The 20,896-nt window shown below is 24.7% G+C and overlaps 1 protein-coding gene across 1 annotated transcript in view; it reads left to right on the top strand.

Annotated features, from left to right (window-relative positions):
- The window catches only part of LOC107064400 (uncharacterized), a 93,212-nt gene that overhangs the window by 62,046 nt on the left and 10,270 nt on the right, over positions 1–20,896 (top strand). The window contains 6 exon segments of the mRNA XM_089172494.1: positions 8,663–8,809; positions 11,979–12,123; positions 12,288–12,374; positions 13,564–13,690; positions 17,759–18,523; positions 19,633–19,932. Of these exon segments, the coding sequence (XP_089028620.1) occupies positions 8,663–8,809; positions 11,979–12,123; positions 12,288–12,374; positions 13,564–13,690; positions 17,759–18,523; positions 19,633–19,932 (1,571 nt within the window).

The raw sequence follows: 20,896 nt of genomic DNA, 5'->3' as shown, positions 1-20,896 counted from the left end.
CAGACTTATACTTATGGTTAGATATCATCGACTATCTATACCATAAAACACATTCGATTCATTCTACTTTTATCTCATTTCTATACATACATATATATATATATATTAAGATAACATTGCTGTGGTTTTAGTTATAAAGCATTGATTTAATATAATTCTAAATTATATTTAGTAAATCGTAATAACCACAATTACAATGGAATACATAAAATAATAGTGCACGCAAAAATAGAAAAAGTGAGGCTATGTTACATGTTAATTGAAATAATTGAATTGTAGTACAACGCCATCTATTGAACGTTGATTTAATACAATTTTAAATTATATTTAGTAAATTATAACAACCACAATAACAATAGAATACATAAAATAATAATACACAAAAAAATAGAAAAAGTAAGATTAGTTATGTCATATGAAAATCTGAAAAAAAACCTGAAAAAATTGAATTGTAATACAGTGCCATCTATTGAACGTTGATTGAATATAATTCTAAACTATATTTAATACATTCGAATTAATATCTACTAATAATTTCTGTAATCAAATAATTTCTAAATCAAAGTAAGATTGTGTTGCATATAAATTGAAATAATTGAATTATAGTACAACGCCATCTATTGAACATTGATTTAATACAATTTTAAATTATATTTAGTAAATTATAACAACCACAATAACAATAGAATACATAAAATAATAATACAAAAAAAATAGAAAAAGTAAGATTAGTTATGTCATATGAAAATCTGAAAAAAAACCTGAAAAAATTGAATTGTAATACAGTGCCATCTATTGAACGTTGATTGAATATAATTCTAAACTATATTTAATATATTTGAATTAATATCTACTAATAATTTCTATAATCAAATAATTTCTAAATCAAAGTAAGGTTGTGTTGCATATAAATTGAAATAATTGAATTGTAATACAACTCCATCTATTGAACGTTGATTTAATATAATTCTAAATTATATTTAGTAAATTATAACAACCACAATAACAATAGAATACATAAAATAATAATACACAAAAAAATAGAAAAAGTAAGATTAGTTATGTCATATGAAAATCTGAAAAAAAACCTGAAAAAATTGAATTGTAATACAGTGCCATCTATTGAACGTTGATTGAATATAATTCTAAACTATATTTAATATATTTGAATTAATATCTACTAATAATTTGTGTAATCAAATAATTTCTAAATCAAAGTAAGATTGTGTTGCATATAAATTGAAATAATTGAATTATAGTACAACGCCATCTATTGAACATTGATTTAATACAATTTTAAATTATATTTAGTAAATTATAACAACCACAATAACAATGGAATACATAAAATAATAATACACGAAAAAATATAAAAAGTAAGATTAGTTATGTCATATGAAAATCTGAAAAAAAACCTGAAAAAATTGAATTGTAATACAACACCATCTATTGAAAAACTCACAGAACCTAAAGACCTAGATAACCTATAAATAATATATAAACTTAAATTAGTAATAAAAAATAACAAATATAATTGCAATAAAAATTATCCTAGATAACCTTAAATTATCCTAACCTAATAAATCCTTAAATCATTAATACAAAATAAAAAAAATTTCATTAAATTCGGTTCAGTAGTTTCAAACTTCATTGGAAACTTCGTTGCAAACTTCATTGCAAACCTCATTGCAAACCTCATTGTAAACTTCATTGGAAACTTTGTTGCAAACTTCATTGCAAACCTCATTGTAAACTTCATTGGAAACTTTATTGCAAACTTCATTCAAAACTTCATTGCAAACTTCATTGGAAACGAACAATATAACACTGAATTTTTCTATATGTGTACTATTATTATGATTATAATAGTAACTAAATCAAAATGACTTCAGTTCACTTATGTTACTTTAATGTAATACCTGTTCTCACACCTGATGTATGTTACGAGTATATATTACACATCAAAGATAATGTTTTCTTTCATTCTTTCACTTTGTTGCTTTCACCCCTTGCTCAATGTTTTTCTTTCTTATTTTTTTGACTTTCGATTAGTTAAATATTTTTTGTATTGATCTTAAGACCGGAAAAACATACGATGTTATTTTTTTAAACGTTGATAATAATGTGTTGGCATATTGCGTAACTATAAGAGAATATTCACAGGCAAGTTTGAAGATTTGCTATATAAGTTACGTCGTCGTCTTAGTATTTGATTCTTCGTTTTCCGGCACCAAGTGAAAGCTGAAATTTTTCTGAGAACTCTGAGAAACGTTTCCACAGTTTCTTTTTCTTTTTTTTTTTTTAATTATACAAATACGATTTGGTAAAAAGAAATACTCGTGTGATTTTAATGAAATTAATTTCTCTTTTTTTGATTATTTTTTATCATTTATAGTCGACATATTTCATTTAACGCCAATTATATTTTTACTTCTGGTAATTTGTCCTATAAGTGTCGCTAAATAATTAATAAAAAAAATATATATATAAATGGATCTGTTTTAGTGAAACGTGTGTGTGAAGTTGGGTTATACATACAACGACAAGTTTTATTCTCTTTTTTTTTATTTAACGTTTCACTCTAACGTTTAACTTGTGCAATACTAAGTTGTATATATATATATATATATACGCGTTAGCCGTCTCTCTAACATAAAATCTTATGTAACACGTCGTCGTCGTCGTCTTAGTCGTCGTCCCAATCGGTGAAGAAGAAGAAGAAGAAGAAGAAACATAAATGAGAAAAAAGAAACTGCAGCAACAGCTAGGACTTTCGTCGAATCGATTACGAAATTCTGATTCGATTGAAATTTTACCGGATTCTTTTATATCGTTTTCTTCTTTTTTCTTTTCCTTACTTGAAAAATCCCATATTTAATTATATACTCATTTGAAAAAAAAAAAAATAATAAAAGAACAGTAGTGTCGTTTATTATTTAATGAAATGTATAAAATCAATTGAATTACTTTTAATTTAATTTAATATATATAATATAATTTAATTATTATTAATAATTTATTTACTCTAATTAAATTAATTATTAACTATGTTAAATTAAATCATTTGGAAAATTTATTTTCATTATAAAATGAAACCTTCAAAGAAAACCAAGCTTCGAGACGTGAATATATCGAAACAATTGAATTATAATACAGCGCCATCTATTGAAAGAACCTTACAGAACCTAGATAACCTCTAAACAAAAATCTTTAAATTAGTAATAAATAATAATTAAAAAAAAATCGCGATAAAAATTGTGCTATGTGCTAAGTTGGAAAAAATCACGTGAAATAAAATTAATTTCAGATAAGTTGAGTAGTCTCGGAATTATTAGTGGACAAACATATTGTGACACTGAATTTTTATCTATAGAATTTTATTAATTAATTAATTAATATATAGAATTAAATTATATATTGAATTTTATTAATTAATTGATTATTTTTGTTTCATCGGTTTCACATTCTTCCGTTTCACGAGTATATTCTTGAGTATTTTATTGATAGTCTAGCGGCCAGTCTAAGAACTAACTTATATTTTTAAATATGTTAAGTTTCGTAGTATGCAGTCGCACACATACACACACGTATACAACACTTAGTGGCCAGGAGTGGGGACTACGAAGGACCGCATAAAGAGGAGACCGAGATAATAAGAAACAAATGCATACTGTCTTCTATCTCATTCTCTCTTAGACTAAATTCTATAGATGTGTATATGCTAGTCTCGTTTTCTCTTTTTAGTAACGTAACCGTTTCATCGTTTCGTTACACCGTTACCATGGATTTTTGATCGCTTTTTTCAAATCACTCCCATTCTAAAGAAGTTTTCACTTCAAAAATAAAAAAAAGATACAGATAAGTCCAGTGCCATTTGTTGGTCATAGATTTCGGTGAATGTGCGAAACATTTGAACATAACCTAACCTTTATTTTGACTCACATGAGCCACAGTAACGTGTGACGGGACACAAACTAGTATAACATAATAATAAAGTAACAATACAAATAATACAACGTGATGAGTGAGTTTTATCTCACAAGTAAAACAAACGTAAGATAAAAACAACGGGGGGGGGGGAAAAAAAAGAAATGACTGTATAATAACTGAAGAACGATCCACTTTTCTTAGCGGGACATTTAAACGTAGTGTCTATTTTACACGATCGGATAAAAACACGGAAACAACCTAGTTTCGACAAATTCCCATCAATTATTTCCAAGTATTCGATAATCTTCTTCTTCTTCTTCTTCTCATATTTTTATCTTGAATTTGTTGTTAGACAGGGGGAAAAAAATTGGAAATTAAAAACCCAACTAACTTCTCTTACGATTCAAGATTGAACTCTGTAACAAGATATTCCGATACTTCGATATACGATAGAGATACGACGATACTTTCAAGATCAGATTATTTCCTATAATTCGATATACAGCTTGATCCTCGTTTCACATTATCATCTAACAAGAATATCGATTATCTACAAACTTTTAATGAATCTTTCTAAATATTAGGACTCTACCAACAAATTCTGTCCTATCAGAAAAAACCCTTGTTCATAAGAATATTTTTTTGTTGTTCTCATATTTGTATTATATTGTGTATCATTTTGTTTTTTGTTATATCATCTAACAAGTATTTTGAATAAAATTATCTACAAACTAGAAAAATGATCTAAATCTTGAAAATAATTATTTTTCTAAAAGCATACATATTTGTTTGTTTATTTTCTTTAATTCATTCTTGTTAATCAATATTATTTTGTAGTTCATAATTATAGACGATATATTACGATTATAAGAATAGAAGATAATACAAAAAGAACAAAAAATTGAAACAAATTAATGAATAGACATTAGAATAAAATTGTAGGATAGTTGTTGGTCTAAGTGATGCAACATGTCGATGAAATGTTTTGCGGATGAACAGCAGCAGCAGCAGCAACAGCAGCAATACAAGTAACAGTTAATAGCAGCAGCAACTTTTAAATACATGTACAAGTAAATATATAGATGTGTGTGTAGATGTAACGCGTATGGGGATACCTCGTGGTAGAAAACGTGCGTACTTTCGATCAGTTTCCCGTAGTTTAAACTCTAGGAGAAGTTTAAAAAGACTTCACAACTCCCGTCAAGCTTGGACATGCTTTCTCCTTGGTGTTTGTAACTTATATCACGTGGACGTACACGCGTTTTCTTAGGACTATGTTTCGTGTCCTCTCTCGAATGAAAACCGGTCGAGATTATCCATCGGTAAGAGCGTCCTCTTTTCGTCATTGATAAACTATCAAAGATTTTAACAAGTATCATTTTTATTTTAAATATTTCTAATATCGATAACAACAACGAAAAAAAGAAACAAAATTAAATGTAAAATCAACCTCAGTTGTTTTTTGCTTCCACAAAATAAAATATGTATTTTAAAACTTTGTATGGTGAGGAATTTCTTTTTTTAAATGGAAATTTATTGCCACGTTGACAACGATAACAACGAAAATAAAATAGAAATTAAATTAACTGTATTGGGATCTGTAGCACTTGAATACGCTATCTGGTGGCTAAATTCAAAATTAGAATAGATAGGTCGAATTACTACGCTAAGTGAGATCTCCAGCACTTGAATACGCTATCTGGTGATTAAATTCAAAATTAAAGTAGATAGGTCGAATTGCTACGCCACGTGGGATCTCTAGAAATACGCTATCTGGTAGCTACATTCAAAATTAGAGTAGATAGGTCGAATTATTACGCCACGCCCCTGCCAGAAATCCCAATAATGATATTTATAACATAACCTAACCAAATAGAACTATTTTTGCAACAATTGTTTCTTTGTTTTGTTTTATTTAAATATATAAAAATTATTTTATATCATTAATAATTAATTTAAGATAAAATAATATGTAATAATTTAAACAAAATTTCAAAATGAGTCACAAAAAAAGGTCCTTTAGTGGATTATGGGTTAATATGGACAACGACAACAACGATTAAAAAAAGAAAAGAAATAAAATTAACCCTAGAACTACTAACTGAGGTAAATATCTACCCCAGATAAACTTTCAATTAAGTTTCTGAGTTAGTAAGTGATAATATCGATCTTTCACCGATTAAACTTTAGTAAAATTGAATTTGCTCTTCACTCTTCTCTTTGGCATGAAAAAAACACAAAAATTCATATACTTAAAAGTCTGATTATTGTTATCAGAACAGTTTTTAGGACTAAAACAACCCTTTGGGGTAAATATATACTCCAGTTTGTAGTTTGGGGGTTAAAAAAATAAGTTTGTAATTCTAGGGTTAAATGTAAATTTAAATTAAGTTATTTTTCACGTCCACAAAATAAAACATTTTTAAAAACTTTGTGTGTTAGGGAATATTTTTGTTTTTTTTTTATTTAAATAAAAAATTTAATTGGCATTTGAAATTTCACTTGTTCAAAAGTTATTGGATATTTGCCAGAATTGATTATCCACGTATCTCGTTTTGAACTTTCTCAAACTCGTTCAATTATAGAAATTAGATCGTGCTTAGATTTCTTTAAACAAGAAGAAGATTAGAAAGAATAGGAAGAACAGGAGGAGGAGGAGGAGAAGGAGGAGGAGGGGATTTTATACAGACGCCAAGTATTCCTCTTGAAAGATTCTCAGGAAAGTTTTGTCGAGTTTTCTTTTTTGATAATACGAAAGGAAAGAGAGAATTGTGCAAGAACTAGTCTAGAATTCTAAATATCTGGAATATGTTTGTTTATTGTTTAAAATGCATTCCACCAATCGTTCTTTACTTTCATTGTGATATTATTATCCTTAATCAACATTTTTAATATTATTCACTGTTGTAATTTTATATTTATTTGATCATTCTAATTTAGTACGTAAATTTAAAAAAGTTCTATTATTGCAATAGTTTATTTGTAAAATAAACTCAACTAAACATTAGTAAAATAGTTTATTAGTAAAATAAACTTAACTAAACATTAGTAAAATAGTTTATTAGTAAAATAAAGTATTGCGAAAGTAAAACTAATATAAATTACTTTTTTTTATAGTTCTACTATTGCAATTTATATTTCTATTTATTTCTATAAATATTTTGTTAAATAATAATAATAATAATAATAATAATAATAATAATAATAATAATAATAATAATAATAATAATAATAATATAAAAATATAGGATTATAAATTTTCTTAAATAATAATAATATGGAAAATAATAATATAATTATTTAAATAATAATATAATAATAATAATAATATAATAATAATAATATAATATAGGATTAAAAATTTTCGTAAATAATAATAATATAGTAAATAATAATATATTTGGTTAAATAATAATAATAATATAGTAAATAATAATATATTTTGTTAAATAATAAAATAATAATAATAATATAATACTAATAAATAATAATAATAATAATAATAAAAATCCTTATACATTATTTGTAACAACTTATATCAAGTTATAATTTATTTGTAAAAATTATTGAAAAATTCTCCACTGAGAATTGACTAAAAATTTATATATCAATAAAAAAAAAAAAAAAAAGAAAGGAAATAAATTAATTTCATATTATCTTTCGAAATGAATATAATCAAAAAATAATTAAATAATTAAAAGATTATTATTTTATGAAATATCTTTTCCTCTGTTTTGTATTTTTATCTAATACGAGAATAAATCATTGATTCTCTTTTTCTTCTTCTTTTTCTTCTTCTTCTTTTTCTTCTTTTAATTATTATTGTTTTTATTTTTTGAAAAGGAAGTTGAAAACGTTCGTAGGAAATTTATCGACGAAGTGATTTGAATGCGCGACGAAGAACGCTAAGTCGTCAGTCGTCTCTTAGTCGTCGAGGTGCCATATTTTTTTTGTTTTATTTTCTTTTTTTTCCTTTTTTTATTCACATTTTTTATTTTCCTCACTATTCGACGAGGGAGATTCCTGATCGTTTCTAAGGATTATCGTTTGATTCTTCGATTCTTCGATCGTCGCCATGCCAAGAGACGAATACGCGCATTCACGTTCGGGCACGTGATCATTTTACCAATTATGCCAACACGACCAACAACGTGCTCGGTGAACCAAACTACTACTACTACCAACTACGAAATCGATATTGATTTACAATTCGATCGTACATTTCGCGATAGTCATTTCATTTCATTTAAACAAAACAAAAGAAGAAGAAGAAGAAGAAGTAATATTATTGAAAATAATCAAATGATCAAAATCAATCAAATGATTTTCATTTATACTATTTGAATACAATTTGTTCGAAATAAATAAAAAAAAAAATAAATAAAAATAAAAAAACGAAAGTTTCTACAAATTTTGAAATAAAACTTATGAGGTTTTTAAATAGGGAAAGGAGAATAATTCATTGCAATTTTATGTTGTTTTTGTTTTAAATAATGGAAACTTTAAAATCATTTTCAGAATTAATCTGATTAATAATTTAATCTAATTTTATTTCTTTTTCTTTTAGAAAAAATAATCAGAACCATAACAAATTAATCAGTTATTCATTTAAATATATAAAAATTGACATTTTTGTATAAACGACAATACTTTCCGGTTCCCATGATATAAGAAACCAAAAAATATAGAAAGAAAAAATTAAATAAACAAATTTGTATTATTTCATTTTCAGAAGCAACAGAGAGGAGAGACCATCAGGAATGGTTCTTACAGTAACCGAGGACACACCAGCTGATATGCTAGCTGGAAGTATGGAACTTTTGGTCCAACTTCCACGCGAGCATCATCTTCATACTCAAAGGGTTACCGTACAGAGAAGGTAAAGCTTTTTAACAATAATTATTATTTAACACGTTCACGCCAGCGCGTACCACCGGTGGCCCACGCTTGACTGTCCCATCGGGCGGCGCGTACCACCGGTGGTCCACCTTGGTCCACGTTTGAACAAGCAAAAATCACGCGCCGCCAGATGAAGCGCATCTTAGATTCGAATGCCGTCCCACAGCGCAGACACTGAAAATCGGCGCCGGCGTCAACGTGTTAAAAAAAAACAACGATCAGAACTTATTTGTTTTGATCCTATTAATCAACCTTTCGTACTTTAATTAGAACTTCTTCAGCAACTATAAATTACAAGTATTACATAACCTCAAAAATAGATAGTTTTTCGAAACGTTAAATATATATAATAATATTCTTTGATTTATACCTCAATTATCAACGTTTCGTCCTTTAATTAGAACTTCTTCTAGCAACTATAAAATACAAAAATAACATAACCTCAAAAATACACAGTTCTTCAAAACACTAAATATTGGGATTTCTGGCAGGAGCGTGGCGTAGCAATTCGACCTATCTACTCTAATTTTGAATGTAGCTACCAGATAGCGTATTGCTAGAGATCCCACGTGACGTAGCAATTCGACCTATCTACTGTAATTTTGAATGTAGCCACCAGATAGCGTATTCAAGTGCTAGAGATCCCAATATAATAATATTTTTTGACTTATACCATCATTAATCTTCCAACTCTTTTATTTACTTACCAAAACATACATTATATATTTTTTTAACACATAATCAAAACCTAGCGTTAAAAACCCGTGATTAATTACAAAAAAAATTCATTTGTAACGTCATGAAATTAAATGAAACTTTTTTTGTTATTCCATTTTATTCTATTCTATTCCTAACATCCATGACCATATATAAAGAGCGTTAGAAATTCCTTCGATCGATCCTAATTAATATGCTAATAAAAAAAAAGGTAACCTGCTCGGTAATAGTAGTAGTGTTCTACTTGTTAGTTTCGATTTATGCGAATCGTTATCGTCGAGGGACTCTCGTGCGTGTTATTCTATGACGTAAGTCCCAACCTTCCCTCTTCCTAACTCGGAAACTAAAATTAGGCTAATACTTTTAAATGCGTGATACGTGATAATCATTTCATCAAAAAAAAAAAAATATTCTTCTTGCACAGATACACCATACACACGTGTGCACGTAGATTAGATTAAAAAACATAATAATAATAATAATAATCGTCAGGCACTATCTTTATTACAGTTCATTAAATAATTGACATTTAATGTCTCCATTTTTCGCAACGATATGTAATCAAAATTTAATTGGTTAGTCGACTTGTAATAGATTTTGATCAGAATAATAATAATAATAATAATAATAATCATAAGTTGTTTGAATATTATTTAACATAAAAGAGAAAACGTGTTAAGTTGTGAAGGAGAAAATTATATAAAATATAATAATTGGTGAAATATATTGAAATATTTAAATCTAATTTGTAGGTTATGTTTTTTTTTGGTGTGAATAAATAAAAATATGACATTTGAATAATATTAAATATATATTAATCGTTGAAAAATATTGAAATATTAAATATAATATCTAGGTTATGTTTCTTTTCACGAACAAATAAAAATTTGACTTCAGTAGTAGACTTGTAATCGGTTTTTATCTGTAAAATAATAATAATAATGATACCTTGTTTGAATATTAATTAATATAAAAAAGAAGACGTATTAAATAGTTATTAACATATTATATAAAATAAAATAATTAAATATTAAATATAATATCTAGGTTATGTTTCTTTTCATAAACAAATAAAAATTTGACTTGAGTAGTAGACTTGTAATCGGTTTTGATCGCTAAAATAATAATAATACTCATAACTTGTTTATTTTATTATATATAAGAGAGAAAACGTATTAAATAGTTATTAACATATTATATAAAATAAAATAATTTTTGAAAAATATTTAAATATTAAATATAATATCTAGGTTATGTGTTTTTTCACGAACAGATAAAAATTTGACTTGAGTAGTAGACTTGTAATCGGTTTTGATCGCTAAAATAATAATAATAATCATAACTTGTTTGAATATTATTTAATATAAGAGAGAAAACGTATTAAATAGTTATTAACATATTATATAAAATAAAATAATTTTTGAAAAATATTTAAATAATAAATATAATATCTAGGTTATGTTTTTTTTTCACGAACAAATAAAAATATGGCATTGGAATAATATTAAATATAATAATCATTGAAATATATTAAAATATTTCAATATTAAAAAATAATATCTAGGTTATGTTTTTTTTGTTTTTTGAAGCAAATGATTTTATTTTTTCATGAACAAATAAAAATATGACCTTTGAATAATATTAAATATATTAATGGTCAAAAAATATTTAAATATTGAATATAATATCTAGGTTATGCTTCTTTTCACGAACAAATAAAAATATGACTTGAGTAGTAGACATGTAATCAGTTTTAATCTGTAAAATAATAATAATAATAATTATATAACTAGTTTGGATATTATTTAATACCAGAGAAAACATATTAATGTTATAAACAAAAATGATTATAAAATATAATAATCATTGAAACAATATTGAAATATTAATTATTAAAAAATAATATCTAGGTTATGTTTTCTTATGTTTTTCCTTCTTAGCAATGATTTATTTGTTCACAAATAAAAATATGACATTTGAATAATATAAAATATATTAATCATTGAAAAATATTGAAATGTTAAAAAATAAAATATCTAGGTTATGTTTGTCTTTTTTCTTCAAAGCAAATGATTTATTTTTCTTTTTCTCGAACCAATAATGACATTTAAATAATATATATGTAAATGAAAAATGTATTCGATTAGTAACACTTATTAACAACAACAACACGTTGTACGACTTCTGAACGTATTAAATTTAAATTATTCATTTGAACTGCGCAACATCGAATGAATAATTTGAATCGATTGAAAATGAAACGTGTATTATTAAAACGCCTATTGGAATCGAAGATAGGAGAAATGAAAAGTTGGTCGATAAATCGATGAACGTATCAGATATGTTTAGACATCATTAACAAAATAAAAAATATAAAAAAAAAAGAATAAAAAATGTGCTTTTGCAAAATAATCTTTTTATTTTTTTTCTAGTACACCAATGATGGATCTTCTCGTGCAAATAGCAACAGCCCACAAATTGGCAGCTTCGAATTACACTTTGCAAGCTATAGGTGAACGTGGATTAATTTTACCTCATCAACCAAACACACCGATAGGTGCGCTAGATGCACTTCAGGTAAATTTATAAACAATAATTATTATTATCTATTTATTATCATGAATTTTTCTTTTTTTTTTTTTTTTTTTTTTTAATTGATAACGTAAAACGAAACGTATAATTCGAAATAAATTTTAAATTTCGTGTTAGACAATTTTGTTTCTTATTTTATTCGTTTTCAGGTTAAATTACTTCCGAAGCAATGTACTTTCGTACCGAAAAAGGTGAAACATGCGAATCAACCTTTCGAAACGACGTTCAGATTGCAGGTAACAAAAAAAAAACACAAGAGATTTTTTTAAATGACATATTCGTCACACTTTTACTTTTTTTTGGAGGTGGGTGAAGGGGGAGGTTTATTCTTTTTAGTACGACAATTACTTAGGTTATGTTTAGTCAATGTTTTTTGTTGTTCATTGCAATAATAAATTTTATAATGCGCACAATATTTTTTAATTTATGTTATTTTACTGACATTTTTGTGCACAATGTAAAGATAGTTAATTGCAATATAAAAAAAAATTAATAAAAGAATGTAAAATATTAATAAATAATACTTGAGTTGATTACAAAAATTTTTGGGATCTGGATACAAAAACAATTTTTATTATTTTTCTTTTTTAATAAAATGTAAATTTATATACATGAATATTAAATTAATATATAATTTATTTATATTTATTAAAAATATTATAATTATATTATTATTATATATTTATTATTTATTATAATTTTTAACTATTATTTTTTTATTTTATAATTTTATTATATATATATTTAATAATTTATCATTTAATATAATTTTTTATAATAAAATTACATATTTATATTATTAAATTTATTATAATAATATAAATTGTAATATTTTATAATAATTATAAATTGTGTTGTTATAATATTATTTTATAAATATATTATTATATTATTATATATTTATAATATATATTGTTTATATAATAATATAATATTTATTTTTATTTATTATAATATAACATATTATTATATAATAAATAGCATATTATTATATATTAACATTATTTTATATTAATTATTTATTATATAGTAATATAATTATAATTTATTATACTAATATTTATTATATGCTAATTATTATATTAATTATATTAAAAAAAATATCGTTTATTAATATTTTTATTAATATATTATTAATTAATATTTATTAATAAATAACAATAATTAATTAAATAAAAAACAAAAGAAGAAAGCAAAATTTTGAGAAGACATATAAAAATAAAACCAAATTAGAATGAAAAAGAAATTAAAAAAAAAAAAAAATGATTGAGAAACATTTTATTTACCTAATTAATGTAATAAAAAAAAAGAAAAGAAAACAGAACAATTTTGAGAAAACATAGAAAAAAAAACAAAAAAAAAACTAAAAAAAAAAACAAAAAAAAATGAATGAGAAACATCTCATAGAAAAATTTTCTAACTTAGGTACACTTACCAAGAAATCAATTGTACGTTTCGAGAGTCAGCCCGAAAATGAATCTAGGAGAAATTCTTAACGAAGTGTGCCGTGAGAAGAATTTAGACAAACACAAGTACGAGCTACGTCATCCAGGTAAGCGTTAATACACCTATATAAATATATAAACACACACACATACACACACTAACACCCACTTAAACTTAAACGTAAATACACAAATACTACGCATACATATTTTTCATGTTAAATTAACAAGTATATAAACATACACACGTACAGGTACACATACATGCACGTACATTAACACGTAAATATACAAATTCATACATACATGCATAAACACATTTTTAAAGTTAAATTAACGAACCTACAAACACATACACACGTACTCGTACACGTACATGTGCACGTATATGTAAATACACAAATACATACATATATATACATAGATACACATTTTCAACGTTAAATTACACATATGACGCATTATAAAAAAAAAAATGAGATACCACCTACGTATTTTTTTTTCTTTCCTCTTATTTTTCTTTTATTAGTTTGTTGTAGTAGTAATAGTAGTAGTAATAGTAGTAGTAATAGGTGCTAAACGATTGAATTCTTTACACTTAGGTTGTTGTTACTGGTATATACGAAAAGACAGAAAACATTCTTTATCTGTTAGAGAAAGAGACATTTACAATCAGCGAGTGAGATAAGAAAACCAAGGTTTTGATATCGATAACGTTTCTAACGAGAGAGTTTATGTTTATTAAAACTTATTATCAGTGACAATATATCGTTGAGTGTGGACTAATTAAAACGACTAATATAAGTAGACAATCTTTATTCTCAACGTAAGACGATTGGTTAAACGTATTGATTAGTGCATTCGTTAATATTCAAGTGTGTGTGTGTGTGTCTATGTGTGAAAAGAAATGTTAATAGATGTGTTAATTATTATAAAAATAAAAGTAATAATTTAATTGACAATAATAATTTAAAAAAAAAGAAGGAAGTTTTGTTTTTTTTTTGGTATTTTTAATCGAATGATTGTTATATTATTTTTCATTCGGATTCGTCATCGATAAAATCGTCGATTACCTGAGAGAACTCACGTTTCTTTGAATTTTGTGAGTACGTTGAGGAATTTTAATTTGTTTTTCTTTCTTTTTCTTCTTTTTTTTTTTTTTTTTTTTAATTATGTTCGATCGAAACTATTATAAAAATATAATTATAAAAATATATTCACAAATTAAATATTTGTATAAATAATATTATAGAAATACATTCATAAATTAAACATTTATAAAAATAATATTATGAACTTGCTAATATAAAAATAAACATATTTATAAAATTACATTTAGAGAAATACTATTATTATATAAAAATACTATTATAAAAAAATACGTTTATAAAATTTCTATTATAAAAATACTCTTATAAAAATTCTATTCTAAAAATAAACATTTATAAAATTACATTTAGAAAAATACTATTATTATATAAAAATACTATTATAAAAAAATACGTTTATAAAATTTCTATTATAAAAATACTCTTGTAAAAATTCTATTCTAAAAATAAACATTTATAAAATTACATTTAGAGAAATACTATTATTATATAAAAATACTATTATAAAAAAATACGTTTATAAAAACTCTATTATAAAAATACTCTTAAAAAATACTATTTTAAAAATAAACATTTATAAAATTACATTTAGAAAAATACTACTGTACTAGAAAAATACTATTATAAAAAAATACGTTTATAAAAACTCTATTATAAAAATACTCTTAAAAAAATACTATTTTAAAAATAAACATTTATAAAATTACATTTAGAAAAATACTACTGTATTAGAAAAATACTATTATAAAAAAATACGTTTATAAGAACTCTATTATAAAAATACTATTTTAAAAATAAACATTTATAAAATTACATTTAGAAAAATACTACTATATTAGAAAAATACTATTATAAAAAAATACGTTTATAAAATTTCTATTATAAAAATACTCTTATAAAAATACTATTTTAAAAATAAACACTTATAAAATTACATTTAGAGAAATACTATTATTATATAAAAATACTATTATAAAAAATACTCTTGTAAAAATACTATTCTAAAAATAAACATTTAAAAAATTACATTTAGAAAACTACTACTGTATTAGAAAAATACTATTATAAAAAATACTATTATAAAAATACATACATAAAAATACACTATATTAGAAAAATACATTTATAAAAATACTATTATAAATATACTACTATATAAAACTACAATTTTTTATAAAAACTATATAAATAATATTTTAATAAAAAAAAATCTATATACATACTTTCAATATTTTTTCATAGAATACAATAAAAATATTTGATTAGCTCATAACAAGAAAAATTTTTTTTAAATATGTTGGATCAAATACTATAAAAATACAATTATAAAAATATTATTTTACATTAAAAAAAGATATACTTTTAATATTTCCCATAGTACACAATAAAAATATTGTATTAACTGATAACAAGGAAGTTTTTTTTAGATACGTCGAATCAAATACTATTATAAACATACATTTATAAAAATACTATTATAAAAAAAATACTATATAATATTATAAAAATAATATTTTAATAAAACAACAACAACAAATATATATATATATATATATATATATATATATATATATATATATATATATATATAGACAATATATAACAAAGTAATATTTAAAACAATTATTTTGCACACATCATCCTGTTCTTCATAATTAAAAGAACAAAATCAATATTTATTAACGGATTTGTTTAAAAAAAAAAAACATTATTAAACAGAAAGTATATATATATATATATATATATATATATATATATATATATACTTCTAATATTTTTCCAATATTTTTCCATAGAACACAATAATAATATTTGATGTAGTTCGTAATGAGAAAGATTTTTTTTAGATACGTTAGATCAAATACATTTATAAAAATAATATTTTAATGAAAAAAAAAACCACACATATACTTCTAATATTTTTCTATAAAACCCAATAAAAATATTTGATATAGTTCATAACAAGAAAGTTCAACGTCTTTTAATTTCTCGTCTCATCGATTACCAGTACGATCATAAGATTCATATTATATGGTTTCCGAAGCCGAACGATGGAGATTATACTCGTAACACAAATCCAATTTTCTAGAAAAAAAAAATAAAAAAAAATAAAAAATTATTTCTTCCCCCTACTCAGGAATCTTTCCTATCTTTATCCATAAAAACAAAAACCAAAAAAAAAAAAAACCAAGAGAATAGAAAATTAGACATAAATAAATAATCCAAATAATATTTCATTAAATGAACTTCAAATGAAAAATTTCTTTTATTTGTTGTGATTAAATGAACTTTAAATGAAGACAACAAACAAATGGTAAATGAACATTAAATGCAATTTAATTAAATAAATCTTCGATTATCAATCAAAAAATCTGTTAAATTCGATTCACCGAACTAGTCTTACAATTTTGCAAAACATTTAACGATAAACGTCGTCGAGAGTATTATTAAGCCCTCCCCCTCTTCTTGCGAAAGGTTTTGCTCGAACAGAAACGATTTTAAGTACCTAGAAGTTATAGTTAGCCGGTTATATGAGAGGGAGGGTGGGGAGGGGGGTAGTTGTTAAAGAAGATCATTATCGGGGTTGGAAAACAAAAAAAAAAAAAATCTCTTGGCTGGTTCTACAACTCGTGTTTTATTTCTTGATCATCTTTTTATAGTCATCTTACTCGTTTTTAATCAGTTAACTGTGATCGACGAGTATACTCGTCACGCAGAAGCAGCACGATTTTTTTCTATTGACGAATATACTCGTCTAAATGTTGAACGATTTTTCTATCGACGAGTATACTCGTCTAAATGTGGAACGATTTTTCTATTGACGAGTATACACGTCATGCGTATAAAGTCACGACCATTGGCTATTTAAATCGTAATTTTTTGAGAAAAAACAAATCACATTATCAAATTTCAAGATGTTTAAAATATTTTGAGACCATGACGGAATAAAACAAGCAAATAAAAAATATAAATAATTTAAGATGAACTCATGCGTCCCCGTAAACAGTTTACCAATTCGCAGAAGGTTTTTATTTTTGGTTTGTTTTGTTTTGTTTTTTTTTTCAGTTAACTTGGAAGAAATATTGGATTTAAATCTATCCCTTCAAGACTATCATTTACAGGAAGTAACACTTTATGCAAAACAAGGTAGAACATTGGGTTCTGCGTTGAGTTCGCAAGACATCATGGCATTGCAAAGACAAGAGGAAAGACGTAGACAACAAGCTAAACAAAGCGTATTTGGATTTATGTTTAAAAAATCTAAAGAAAGTTCAGTTAGCACTGATAGTTTAGAAGGTCGAAGTGTGTCACCTGCTAGAAGCGATGAAACTGGTAGAAGTGCAAGTCCACTTCAACAACCACCAACCAGACCTCAAAGAAAAAGAAGATTAGCACCTAAACCACCAGCTTCTTCTAATCATGAACCCCAACAACAACAACAACAACAACAACAACAACAAGCTAGTACAACTGTTAACAGTAAAATCACGACTAATACAAATACAACAGCTATGGCAACGTCTACTACTACAACTAGAACGACTAATGTTGCGGAATCATCTAAAGAAAAAATGTTAATAGGTCATAGTAGAAATAGCAGTGACAGTTCAGGATACCACGAAGCTTCTGTATTAAGTGACAATCCAGATATTGCTGGTGGAAGATTACCAGAAACTTTGCCGAGAAGAAGCAAAGCACCTGGTACCAATGAAACTCCTAGAAAACTCGTTCATACATCCCAGTCGAGTAAAAGTCTTGGTAATCTTGCAGTAACAGCATCCGGTACATCTCTCGATCGTGCCCTCAGTAGCTCCTCCCTCAGCTCAACAGGTAACATCACTTTTTTTTTTTCTTTATACCTTTTTACTCTCCTTTTTATCTTCTTTTTTTTTTTTATTCAACGTATATACATATACTTTATGTATATATATATATATATATATATATAAAATGTAAGTGGTAACCGGTTTCATCACGATCTCTCTTTACCTTGCTTACGTTACGCGAACAGACTCGAATTCAAGTAAGTGTACCTTTTTGTTCGTTAACTTTAGTTGAAATTGAAGATGAACAATTTCTTTCTGTTTATCTTGAGAGTTAAGGTAGGATTAAGTGTTCCACACCTTTTTTGATTCAAGGTGTCATTTTTTTATACCAATAACGAAATATTACAATAAATACATGATTCTAAGTTCAATATTTTTGTATATTTTATATTTTTATATATTTAATATTTCGTCTTATTTATGCAAAACAATTGGTTATTAGTTTTGGTTATTTTATCACTCTTTCTTTTTTATATTTTTAAATTATTTAATACCTTTATTAATATAATAACGTCTATAATAAAATTATATTAATATTATTATATATTATTTTTTTTTATAATATAATATTTATTTTTATATATTTATATATTTTATTATAAATATAATAAAATTTTATTTATCATATAAATAAATATCTAATATATATTTTCATTAACAATTATATAAATATAATATTATATATAATAAATAATTATATAAAATTAAATAATTATTAGATATAGAATAAATATTAATATATTAATTATTACGAAATATATAATTTGGTAATGTTATTATATTAATTTAAATTTAATTATTATATTATATTTTTATTAATATTAATATTATAATAATACAAAATATTGCAATGCAAAAATAATATCAAAATTGGTAATAATACAAATTATTTTTTTTTTCATTTAAAATTCAATAAAAATTTCTATGCAACATAGGATTATTTTATCATCTAAAATGCTGTTCTGCAATGAAATATTTCTTTCTTAACATTCTTGCATCTCTTATCACACAAAAATATATAAAATACTTTCACTTAGTCACAAAACATACAATACTCTACATAACATTAAATACAATGTATAAAAATCAAAATAATTTCTGTTCTATTCGCAGGTTTAAAGAAAAAACGTGCAGCACCACCACCACCAGTTTCAAGGCCACTCTCATCAGCCATTTCAACTCAAGCATTAGAACGCATTGACGATTCTGAAGAATCTTTGACTTCCGATATGGATCCATCAAAACCACCATCAGATATTGGTGTACCTTCAAAAGCATCATCCGATATTGGTGTTAGCACTATCATCATTGACAAATCTGATCATTCGGAAATCATGAAAAATGATCAAAATTCCATTAATGTTATCGAGGATCCTGTCAAAGTAGAAAATGCTAGAGTAGATGTTAAAAGAGGTAAGCTAGTGTATACACCAAATAGTATTGATAGTTATTTACCATCTTATAGTTTTGTTAGTAGAAATAGTTTAGAAAATGTTTGCGAATTAACTGAAACATTTGATTCTAATTCAAACCAATCCAATCATCACACTAAAAACGAATTCTCTAATTCATTTGATAATACAATTGTCAATTGTTCCAATTCAAAGTTGCAAAAGTCACTAAGTTTTATAGAATACAACAAAGTTTTTTCAAAAGATTCTCAAAAGATCATTTCTGATGTATATCAAGTGAAAAAATCTTCTAACAATAATAAATTGATTAAAATGAAAGCTATTGTCAATTTGGATGACATTGAAAATAATTTGGAAACTATGAACGAATGTGGTATACTTGAGAATAGATGCAATTCTACTAAATTACACATTGACAATTATATTTGTCCAAATAAAATGTTGAAGCATAGTATTAGTTTTCAAAATTGTAATCAATTGAAAGAAACCAGAAATTCCTATGAAAAAAATTCATTGAGTTCACAAAGTTTCAATTTGCATGAAGAAAATTCTAACAAATTGTCATCATGTTCAAGTTATGTCAATCAAATACCAAAATTGGGTGATGTTAGGACAACTAAGTGTTACGATGATCCAATAGTTTCGAGTCACGACGATTTTGATTTGAATTTAAGTATCAATGGTAGAAATAATTTGTCACCTCCACCATTGAGTAATCTTCAAATTTTTGCAATTTCAACTAAACCATTGGATATTCAAATAGCACCAATAGAATCCATACCAGATGACATTGATAAATTACCATCGTTACCAATCATACCACATTCGGAAAATAAATTAGAATTGGATAAAAAATTGAGCATTTTGGAACCACCACCACCGGGATTGGTCAGTCGTCAGGAATCAAACGAAAGTTGGAATCAATTTTTGATACAATTAAATTCTATACTTGAAAGTAGGGTTGG

This window comes from Polistes dominula, unplaced genomic scaffold (genome assembly GCF_049000335.1).
Source record: "Polistes dominula isolate Pdom_NZ unplaced genomic scaffold, Pdom_raw_medaka contig_74, whole genome shotgun sequence".
NCBI classification, from domain to species: Eukaryota; Metazoa; Arthropoda; class Insecta; order Hymenoptera; family Vespidae; genus Polistes; species Polistes dominula.
Note: the sequence above shows the minus strand (reverse complement) of the source record. Positions and strands in the feature narration are given on the sequence as shown.